The sequence below is a fragment of the Psammomys obesus genome, unplaced genomic scaffold (genome assembly GCF_907164565.1).
Source record: "Psammomys obesus unplaced genomic scaffold, mPsaObe1.curated_primary_1811, whole genome shotgun sequence".
Taxonomy (NCBI): Eukaryota; Metazoa; Chordata; class Mammalia; order Rodentia; family Muridae; genus Psammomys; species Psammomys obesus.
In genome coordinates, this window is record NW_026589732.1 from 5,794,532 (window position 1) to 5,806,723 (window position 12,192).

The 12,192-nt window shown below is 39.1% G+C and overlaps 1 protein-coding gene across 1 annotated transcript in view; it reads right to left on the minus strand.

Annotated features, from left to right (window-relative positions):
- Grin3a (glutamate ionotropic receptor NMDA type subunit 3A) overlaps positions 1–12,192 on the minus strand; it is a 243,367-nt gene that overhangs the window by 66,964 nt on the left and 164,211 nt on the right. The window contains exon 4 of the mRNA XM_055605421.1: positions 1,380–1,525. Coding sequence (XP_055461396.1) covers positions 1,380–1,525 — 146 coding nt within the window. The remainder of the gene's footprint in view (positions 1–1,379; positions 1,526–12,192) is intronic.

The following is a 12,192-nucleotide window of genomic DNA, read 5'->3' on the forward strand; positions in this document are numbered from 1 at the left end:
AAAAGAGAGTCTGAGAGGCAATGGAGCTCTAATGTGTGTCATAGTGGGACTCTAATGTTTTGATGTTTTTGCTAACTTAAGTGTCATTTTTTAGTAGTTAAACACCAGAGATAGTTTTGTAAACCCATGAGCACACAGCTTCTTGCCTCTCTGAGTTCTAGTTAAAAAAAAAATCCATGATTTTGTTGAAGGGATATTACTAGTTCTCTCCAGGAACACACATCCCTATGTCCTATGAAATTCTTTCTTCCTCTTCTTTTAGAAAAATAAATTGAGAAAATTCGACTGTTCACTGAGAAAATTTTAATAGGTTAAACATCAGGTTTTCCTGATGTTGAACTAAGGCAGGGATTAGGAGGTTGGATGCAAATTCTTGTCTTGATGCCACCAGGCAGGAGAGAGAGGACAGGTACCCCTCTTGCAGAGGTTGAAAGCCATTCATTCCCTTCTCCCAGACAGAGCAGACCAGCAGACCCATCACTGCACTGCTTGGCATTTGATTCCACTGAATTACGGGCTCTGATAATCTGTCATGGCAACATGATTGCCTCTGATTGCCTCTCATAAATTCTGATGAGAAGGATGCAGGCACGGGAGTCACTGTCTTCTATCTTATTTCTTTCCTACAGGAAATCTCTGAGATAAATTTCCATTTCCTTGTGGCAAAATGGGGCATTCTGCAGGATTAGGGATTCACTTTGAAGGGAAAGGTTGCTTTGGGACACTTTATCCTTTGGCCACATTCCCTCTGTGTTTAATCATCTCAGCATTGTTGTTTAAGCCAACATTTTTCATCCCTTGCCATCTACTCTGCTAATGACCCTACTGGCTCTTTTACTAAAGGTGTATCAAACGGTAGGCTGTGTGGGTAACTAGTTGTTTAGGTCATTTACTTTAATGCATTCCATTCTATATTGTCTTTTGGATCTAACACTGTGTAAGTTATTTCTTTATGTGTTTATGTGTGTTCGTGTGTGTGTGTGTGTGTGTGTGTGTGTGTGTGTGTGTAGCCTAGAAGAAGTTGACACCTGGTGCCTTTTCCAATTATGCTTTATCTTATTTTTGAGATAAAGTCTCTTACTGAACCTGAAATTCATTAAGTTGGCTAGACTGGCTGGCCAACAAGACCCAGGGATCCTCTTGACCCGAATGTCCATTACTTGGAGTATTTGTGCATGCCTTGGGATCCAAATCCAGTTCCTCCTGCTTCTACAGCAACCATTTTACTGACTAAGCCACCTGAATAGAGCCTGCGTGTGTTATTTCTGAACATAACACTAGGAAGTTTTGTCTATCATATTGAAAAAAAAAAAAAAAAGGAAAGCTCAAGTAATTTCTCTTCCATTGGAACTTTCGGGGTCTAAGAAGCTGACACTCACTTCAGATGCCGCACTCCATCAGGGGTGGCTGGTACGTTGTACCTTCTCATGTACTCGTGCATCTCGGGGAAGCTCTGCCGCACATAGTCTTCAGCACTGCTCTCCCGGACAGTTCCAAAACGGAAGCCTTGAGAAGGATGATGAAGCTACCAGGGAGAAAAAGAAATGGCTCTAACATCCAGTACTTATTTAATCACTTGTTTAAAAGCTTTTAATTTCCCATTATGATGCAAAACTCAACAACTGAGCATATTTCAAGTAACTAGAGCACTAGCATGCACACAAAGCGTGCAGACACGTAGGTATGTGCTTGAGTGTACCCAAGCGTGTACATCAGTGGTCCTTCTAGCCTCACAAGGAAAGAGATGGGAATGAGAAGCTAAATACAAAACATTTTGTATTTATAAATCCAAAATATTTTGTATTTATATTGAGAACATATTGAGAACATAGTGGTTTTTTTTTCTTTTTTTTCAAGAAGGTTATGACACTTACATATTGGATTTTTATTTTAGTTTGTGTTTTTGGTAAGGGGTAGAGAGCCTCACAATCCATGATATGTCGAGGTCAGGAGACAACTTGTAGGAGTCACATCTCCTTCCGCTACGTGTGTCTTGGAAACTGAACTTAGTTCATCATGGTTTGTGGCAATCATCTTGATGGCACCCAAGTAGAATTCTTTAGGCAGTGTCCAAACTGACATGGAGAATCAACATCATAACAAAATGGCATATTTTTAAAATATATCTTTGTGATCACAAACCTCAGTGGTTAGAACTGTACAAAGACCAAGTTAAAAGTGCCCTGGGATGATATATACCTGGCCCAATGCAACGAGTACTTCATTTTCTGTTTACTAATCTTTGTTATACTCCATTTTAAGTGTGTTGAATTTATTTTTGGTGTTGTTATGAATCATTCTTTCTCCTTGAAGTTGTTGCAGTACACAGTGCTGAATCATGCTGTGCATTTTCTCAAATGGAATAGTGCCCTAGAAAGGCAGAAGGAAGGAGGGGAGAGCTGGGTCAGAGTTAGGTCTCCAGGATGCGCGACTTCCCAGCGAGAGGGGCAGTGTACTGAAAGCCCCACCGACACACCCATTAGTAGGAGAATGAAGATGCCACTTATGACATTTTACTAAGTGATGTTATAGGGAGAACCAGTATGGAATCAGAAACATGTATTGTGACAAATTGAAGAGCTGGGGTTGGGTCATATTATGGACACAATCACATATCTTTTGGTCAGCAGTATTTTAGAGATTACTCTTCTCCACAATTGTCCCACTGAGGTCTTTCAACTTCTGTGCTCTGCTTCGTATTGATATATGTTACATAACTGGTAATGATATGAAGCTCTGGAGATAGGTCTATGCATAGGCTTTATGCACGTTCTAAACCTCCTGAAATTTCAAGTAAATATGCATATTCAGTTGTCTTCTATGGAAGGAGACAACACAGAGTTCTTTTTAATAAAAATGATGAAGTTTTCAAATGTTTTACAGCCCACAAACTAAGAACTCTCTGAATTTAGAAACATTTGGTGTATTTAAAGATGAATTAATTTTTTAAAATTTTAATTTTCTTTATTAGTTACATTTTGTTAATTCTGTATCCCAGATGTATCCCACTCCCTCATTCTCTCCTCAATACCACCCTCCCTCCCTCATCTCCTCCCTGCCCCTTTCCAAGTCCACTGATAGGGGAGGACCTCCTCCCCTTTCATATGACTCCATTTTGTCAGGTATTTTCAGGACTGGCTGCAAAGTCCTCCTCTGTGGCCTAACAGTACTGCTCCTCCCTTGGGAGGTGGGGAGATCAAAGAGCCAGTCATTGAGTTCCTGTTAGAAATAGTCCTTGTTCCCCTTACTATGGGAAACCAATTGATTACTGAGCTATCACGGGTCACATCCAAGCAGAGGTTCTAGGTTTTATCCACTCATGGTCTTTGGTTGAGTGTCCATCTCAGAAAAGACCCTGTGCCCAGATATGTTTGGTCCTTGTGGAGCTCCTATTCTTTCCACATCAAACTCCCCTGAAGATGAATTAATTTTGATCCATTTTAAAAGTCTAATAAGGACAACAGATAAATTATCTCTATGTCACATCCTTATAGAATATTATAAAATGTGTAAATTTTGTTTACGAGATATATTTAACAAAACAGATTCTCTCACAGAAATGGAAAACATTTATGGGACTTGATCAAAATTACCAATGTGTAATACTTGATTAGATGCTATCGTTTCCCACAAATATAACTTATTTATTCAGGGTTTACTGACACCCTATTATGTGCAAGTTTCAAAGTCATACCTGCAACTTGAACTCTAATGACCGACTACTCACGCTGTTTCTACTCAGTATGTTTTTCATGCTGTTGAGTATGGCAATATGGCCTATCCTAGTGGTCAATAGAGTTAGCCCATGTACTGAACAAGTTCTTACATTTTCTGACAGCATAGCCTCAATGAGGCATAAACAGGAACAGCAGCTAGCCATGAGTGCTTCTGTTGTGCCAAACATGGAACTGAATACTTCACACCCCTTATTTTATTTAGTGCTCATGAGGGCTTTTTGGTCAAGAGGCACGGCACTTCCTTTCTTTAAATGACTAGGTGTGCTGAAGCTCAATGAAGGAATGCAGCCAGTATAAAATCACTCAGAGGGACTGGACGGGCATGGGTTAGAACCCAACTCTGTCTCAGTTAAAGGCTGATGCTGTTATTTGCCACCCCATCCTGGCTTTCAGCTCCTGTGAACAGCTGGATGAAGTGATCAGTAGAAGCAACTCATTAGCCTCCCTATCTCCTCCTTTTCTCTGTGTGCTCATGTACATGTATGTGTGTGCACAGGTGTGCATGCAGGCTGGAGGTCAATACTGAGCATCTTTCTTAATCACTCTTCATCTTATTGTTTGAGACAGAGACTCATTGTGCCTGCAGCCCATTTATGACTAGTTTGGATGGTCATCAAGCCCTTCAGACCCTCCTATCCTTGCATCCCTTTCATGAAAAAGAAAAACTCATGTCGATCTTCCTGATGTTTGTTTGGAGGATGTAAACCCAGCTCCTCCTGCTTATCTATCTTATAAGCAAACACTATCTCAGCTTTTTGCTACCGTTTCTTCATATTCTTTTGGCAATCCCAGGGCAATCCCCACACTAGTAATTTGCTTATGCCCTACAGCATAAGCAAAGATTTATAAGCCTTTTCTCTGTGTAACACCTGTTCTTGAGGCCTAAAGCAAGATTCCCTATGTGAAGCCATTGGTCTTATCTAGTTTCACTCTCCTACTTAGACTGATAAGAACAAAAATAACAATGAAATACTTGTCTACCTAAGCAAAGACAACGACTTATACATCTCAAATCCTTGGCCCATGTGCTTACTTGAACAATTTCCCCATGCTGATGCATCATCTTCTTTGACCCTCTCAGGAAACCTTTGAATTAGACATTTCTACTACCTTACTTTCACAGAAAAAGAAACTGAAGAGCAGAAAGTTTGTCATTTGCCCAAAGTGACTGCACCTGACCCCAGATGGCCTGATGAAAGTATTTAGCTCTTGATCACTGTGGAATGCCATTTCTCACGCATGTCATATAACTCTCCAGCTCAGGTCAGTACAAAATTTACTACGCGTGCATCAGGAATGATCCAAAGGCTTTAAACATTTTAAATAGCACCATATAACAAAGTAAATGTTATTTTCTTTGTTTTTTAGACTGAGACAAAGATAATGTGCAAATTTTCATTATTAGTAACTGACAAGATTTCTTCCTTTGGCTTTTAGATTTGGTTTAATTCACCTGTGCAATAGTTTACTGATCATGACACTGGCATCTGCAAGCACTCTGTAGTTGTTATTCAACATAATTTATTTGATCGCCATTCTCTAGTTTGTCTTCTTCCATTCACCTTTATTCATACTTATACTCTTACTCCAGCCATCACTCTGTAACTTATTGTCTAGGCTAGAATCATCTCCTTTCATAGTCCACAGTACTATTCATTACAGTGTCAGGTCCACAGATCTCTCCTTTCATATATCCTCATACATAGCACACAATCCAGTTTTGATTTTCAAGATAACGATATAATTATTTGATTAACATCTAGACTATCAGCTTTCCCTCAGAGCAGGAAACTATGTAAATCAGACTCCTGCGGTATTTTAATTACTCTTTGCCTCTGTAATGGTTCCCATCACAGTTTCTCAATAAAAAGACCTTGTGGTTGGCCAGTGGAAGGGATCAGGAGATAACAGTACATGCTGCCCAACCAACACTTCCTGAGTTTAGTTCCCATAACTCATGTAAAGGTAGAAGAAGTGATCCAGGTTCACAAAGCTGTTTTTTGATCTCTCTCTCTCTCTTTCTGTGTGTGTGTGTGTGTGTGTGTGTGTGTGTATACCTGAGAGGGGACAAGAGGGAGGAAGAGAGAGAGAGAGAGAGAGAGAGAGAGAGGGAGGGAAAGAAAAAGGAGAGATTGGCACATACATGTCCACATACACATGCACCACACACAAGCACACACAGCCATAAATAAAAATTAAAATCTCCACGTCTAAATAAAACATTTTTTAAGTGTATAGATTGCTAGTTGGTAACTATTCTTTGAACTCAGAGGGAGGTAAGAGCTTTGTCATCCCATTGCATACAAACCTACTACTCAGGCTTTCCAAGTGAGACTGGTTTTAATGTGAAAAAGCCATAGGATCATTTATTATATGTGAAAAGAACGTTTCTGAGCATGTGTTTCACATTGATCGCCATCACATTTCACTCCAGTAATGTCTTTATCTGCCATGGGCTGACTATAGGCAATTCTGCGGTTTTGAGGCCTCCTTTTCTCTGTTGACTGCTTCAGAGCATCATTCATTTCTAGGAATTAGGGATATGACCCAGGCTGGCCTACGGTGTTTTTCCTTCCCTTGACTATTTACTGCAGTTTTTCATTAGCACTTACATGAGCTTGATGGGAATCTGAGAAACTAGTAGATTTGAAGTTTTGAGACTGGAAAATTACTTCAAGTCTCAACAACCAGGCATCAGGGTAAAAAGCATGGCATTAAGCAGACTAACTTATATGTGTTTTGTAAACACATTTTCTTCTCCAGTTTAAGTAGCCACCATCCAACCCATTCATGGTCATCATAGAAGTCAACTATGGTCACACTACTCTCTCCTTTCATGCTCGTCAATGAAGGGAGTAAGATCCAGTACCTACATAGGCTCTAAGGTTGAGATTAGGTTTAGTTCTGACTCATTTTCAGAGTCCTCTTCTCACTCAGGCACTGGATGCTTCAGCAATTTCTTAAATTTAAAATCTTCTCTTTCACCTAAAACCGTATCCTTCTGCTTTATCATAGCTCCAGCATAGTCTTCACTATAACTGGGAGGATCTCTCATGCCTACCTTGTCTAGATAGATGTCACAATCTCAAGGAAGCCTTCACTGACTCTTGGAGTAGGTCTGGCCACCTGTAAAAACCTCCTGTTCTACCTAAAGCTTCAAGTCGTGCTGGTAATAGTTGAAACTGTTTGTTACAACTGCCTGCTATATATACATGCCCATGAAAGCAGCACTCATGTCTTTCCTATTCATGTAGTATGAGTCTTCAGCATATATTAACTACTGTCATCATCATCATCACCACTGGCAATGTCATCATCATCATCATCATCATAATCATCATCATCATCATGTATGAAAACATTGTTTGGTACAGAGGGAATGTTTGGAGGTTTCAGGAATAAGTGAAACATCACTATCAACAAGAAATTCTCAGCCCATATGGTGGTACATGCCTTTAATACCAGCACTCCGGGCAGCAGAGACAGGTGGATCTCTGTGAGATCAAGGCCAGATTGGTCCACAAAGTGAGTCTAGGACAGCCAAAGCTACACGAGAAACCCTGTCTCAAAAAAACCACAAAAAAGATAAATTCTCTCAGGGTTAGTGCATTACAAATTTTATACTTTTGTCACAAGCTTCTCTTTAAAACCTGTTTCCTTTAGTTGTTGCCTTCATGCTTTCAAAACAAGGCATTCTGTGTGTGTGTGTGTGTGTGTGTGATATTTTAATGGAAAATTACAGTGGGTTTCTCAGCAGTTGTGAAATAACAGAACTGTAAATGAGATCTAAGAAGTGATTGATGCATCCCAGTGGGTCAGCATAGTCCATCCTGTGTATAATTCAAACAGGCAGGAATATGAGAAAGCTTGAGTCATGGACGGAGAATAAAGGTTTACAGACATCTAAAGCATTCAAGCTGCATTCCAGAGATCAGCAGGAAGGCTCAGAGAAACAATCATTTCTTTTATGTTTCCACACAGTACTCTACCAGCTCACCCAATTCTGTTTATATTGTACCAAGCTCTTCAGGCCTTGGAGAAATAACCCAAGGTTAAACTATTCATTTGTGTGTGAATTGTTCAGTATTAATGGAATACTGAACTCCACCTGTAGCACATTGAGAAAAACCAGACAGACATTTGCTAGAATAGAGAGAAGTGTCTCAAAATAATTGCAAGCAGGCTCTAGAAATGAGCTTCTGTGTCCGGGGGGGGGGGAGGGGTATAATGTGTCAGGTTAAAAGTAATTGCAGTGAAGTGTTCCTCACAGTCTACATTCACACTGTTTGAGATCAGTAATTATGATTATAAAAGGGACATAGTACTGGGCTTAGTACAGTGCCTTTCAACTTGGGTAGAAGGGCTATACTTAACTTTCCCAAATGAATGATATATACTAGGTATTTCTAGATCTTCCCATGTGACATTATTTTATATGCTTGAAACCTATGGATTCTACAATATTGAGTTGTCTCAGGGTTCAGGGGAGCTTTTGTATGATCTACATACTTTTATTACCCACTAATGTGTAAATCCATTATAGATATTGTATCAACTGCTGTTTCTTAAACATGAAGATTTTTATTCAATTCATGAAGTTGAGGTTCGAACTTGTGATACTGCATCAGCAATTTGATAGACCAAACTTGGAGGAGCAAGGCTTTATTTCCAACATCACTAATAAATGAAGCTGAATTTGTTTGAATGTCTTCAGTGGCAAGGAAGTCACGCCAAGTCATATCTTCTGCATATGAAGTGTGACTTTGTGCCCCCACCCAGTCAATTATTCCAATTATGTGTAAAATGATAGAAATAAAATAAAATATCATATTTACTATATGCATGTAGATTTATTTGTAAGAAGGTTACAATTTCTGTTATTCATTATTGCATCTGAGCGGCTGAGATATAGGTAAACTTAGCATGGTATTTAAGACTTGTCCAAGGGATTTGACTGCACTTCTGACTTGGAGCTTAGACTTGACCTTATGTGAGCTTATGACTGTATTTATAGATGTGTATTACTGCTCAAGTTTTTGTGAAATGTTAAATGACACATAACTACTTGTGCTGCAACTTTAAAATAACTTTTAAAATGCTTTGGTGATATAGCATACATTTCAGGTAAAGGACAGTTTTCTTCGGAACAGGGCACTGTTGATAATTATACAGGCATATGAACACACTAAGACTGTCACAGACAGACATGGGTGAATATTCATCCCACTTACTATTACATACGTTCTAAATTAAGATTATAGGGAAACAAGGCAAAAAGTATCATTTATGAGCCCTTTCTATAGTTTTCTTAATGCAAATACCAACATTTCTCCTTATCCAATCTCTTTTACAAATTATTTGTATTTTCTCCACAAAAGCTGCTTTTTCCATGTAGAGGTAATCAGTTACTGTCTCTCTCTTTACTGTGAGTTCAGAATCTCTTTGTTAGGTCAACTAAGCTCTAGTCAACAACATTCCCTGGCATGGCATCATATTTAATTTATATAAGTGTTAGCCCTAAGTTCTTTTGACAATTTGAGTTATTGCATCAGGTCCATGTATAGACTACAGGTCAGCAAACTATGGCTCAGGGGCCACGTCTAGTCTACTACCTGTTTTCATAAATCATCCAATAAAAAAGTTTGATTGGATCATAGCCAAACCTATTCATTTACAGACAGTCTATAGCTGCTCTTGCGGTACAACACTAGAGCCAAGAAGGTGTGAAATAGACCCTCTGAGCACAAAGCTTGAAATATTTACTATCTGCTCTTCCGTAGAAACAATAATAAAGTCTGACTAGATTTCCTTTCTCATACTTCCGAATTTTCTCTAGTCTCCTCCCAAATCTCAATGGTGAGAACCACAGTTAGGAAGAACCAGACTTGCAGGGCAGCAAGCAGAGCTAGGTGTGATAAATCGCTCCACGCTTCCACGTACTGTTAGTGTATGTAGGTTTTTGTATAGTGGGATCTTACCCTCATTGTGGGTATTGGCCTTCCTGGTCCGGGTACCCATGACCACAGTCCTCTGTTTCTTCCTATGGCTGGTTATGGTACAATCACAAAGTTTGATTACCCTATTTGTATCCTACTCTATTGGTAGGTGCCCTGGATATAGCCGCCACAGGGCCACATTTATGGCAAAAGGCCAGTGACACATCTACTCACATAAGTTGTTCTTTTTATTTTATTATTATATTATTTATTTATCTTTCAGCTTTCCTCTACTTCTTATCCTTTTGGTTGTATATATATATATTTTCTTTTTCTTTTTCTTTCTTTTTTTTTTTTTTTTGGAAAAGGAAGCGTTTATTTGGGTGTAAGGTTTCAGAAGGACCAGAGTCCATCCCAACCTGGTGAGGAACCATGGCAGCAAGCGACAGGCAAGAATGGTGGCACAAGCAAAAAGTTGACAAGAGGTAATTGGAAATGGTGCAAGGCTTTTTTTTTTTATATCCCCGCTAGTGAAATAGTGAAATACTTTGTCCAGCAAGGCTGCACCTCCCAAACCTCCCTGAACATTGGCTGTATATCTTTTATCTCATCAATGATGGAGTTATTTATTATTTCCTTTATTTTAACAATGATAATAGCTAATGCTTATTGGCTATTTAATTGCAACAATAAACCAATAATTTAAATCCATTGCCTTGTTTAAACCTTATAACACATACAGTGACACATAGAGTCACCACCCCTGTTTTAAAGAGGGAGAAATTGAAGCAAGGCATGATTAAGCAGCTTGCTTAAGGCCACACAACCAGAAAACATCAGATCAAGGAAAGGAACCCAGGAACCCAAAAACTTTCACTATCAATCTCTAGTTGTTCCTTTACCTCTAGTATATACTGTTGCTAGTATACTATTTCCTGTTCTTCTCTAGGACACAGCTTCTTTTGCGGGAGATTCCTTTGAGGCGCAATAGATAAGGCACACATTCCACAAATCTAATGATCAGTTTCATCCAAGTGACTAGTGGCAGCTTACAGCAATAAGACAAATCACTGATACCCTTTAGGTCTCTAAATAAGATGTTTATCATAGTTATAGCAGCAATGGCAACATTTGAGGTGTGCTGCTTACAAAAGGCAACCATGTATATTATCCATTTATGAGATACAAGAAGCATTATGGTTCCAGCATTCTGCTCATAAATGCTAGGTGGATTCTCTAAGCTCCCCAAGACATTCATCCTGGGTCCTGTGAGGTTCAAAGACATGTGTTCAAACATCCGGCAATCTTGGCCGGAGGTGTAGCACTGAGCATATTTATTTTTTCCTTACAGACAATATCCCATTCCTGCATTACACATTTTCACACACGTTTCTATTGCTGCACTAGTCACCTTAGCATTTTTAAATTTTTCTATTTTACTTGCGTTACATACAGGTGACAGATAGAAATGAATTTAAAGAAAGATATTAAAGCTGAGAGACTGTAATGATATGATGTTCAAGCTAATGGGAAAATGAATAGCTGAAATATTAGAAACCATTTAATCCATTCACTTATTTTTATTGATGACAGTGCATATGCCTTCTATTTATTTAGCACTCTGAATGTGTCAAGCATTCTGATAATGCCTCAATGTGGATTATGTAATTTAAAGCACACGACAGCAACAATAAATCTAAGTACCTGTTATCATCTTCAACTTTCTCATGACAAACTGAGTTTAAATGCCCCCCGCCCATATAAGTCAGTCAAGAAGCCTAAGCTTATTCTTCCTCTTATTTTTCATCTGCTTCCAGACACTCGGTACCTGCACATCTCACTGTACGACTTCTTCCTCTGTGCACACTCAGGCCCATAATGAGAAAAGCAAAAGCGACTTTCCTCATGACATACAAATAATGCAGAAGAGAGCAGGAAAAAAAAAAATCACAGCTTTGATCCCAACATTGTCTGCCACCTTCCCATGTTAATAAGGCTGATAAAATAATTATTCTTTGTGATGTTTAGTGTTCAGCCACATGGCCTCATCTACTGTTTGTGAGCGTATAAATTCCTGGTCTTTATTCCATCCCCTAAGGACTAATTTCCTGAATTAAAATTGCTGCACAACATCTATAGAATGCCACAGTGGGACCCATTTGCTAAGCCTCTGGAAGTCTTTGTATCTTTCTGTTTCATTAATAGCAATGCAGGAATGAGGCCCATTGCCACGGTCTCTGAGTTGAATATTTGCCTTTAGACACCACAGAGAGAAGCCAGAGTGCTGTAGGATTTCTGCAGAGCAATCACTGCTCTTCTGCTACAGTTCTTCTGTATACTTCTTTGTTTCCTGCTCTTCTTTCATGCAAGTCATTCTGCTGCTCTTCTTTGCTGTGTCTGGCTGTACTTCCTCTTTTTTCTGCTCATCTGACACAGCCTATCCTTTTCAATCCAATGAACCTCTTCCAATTGTCTTACTGAAAAATCTCCCTCAAATCCTACTTGAAACTGACATATAG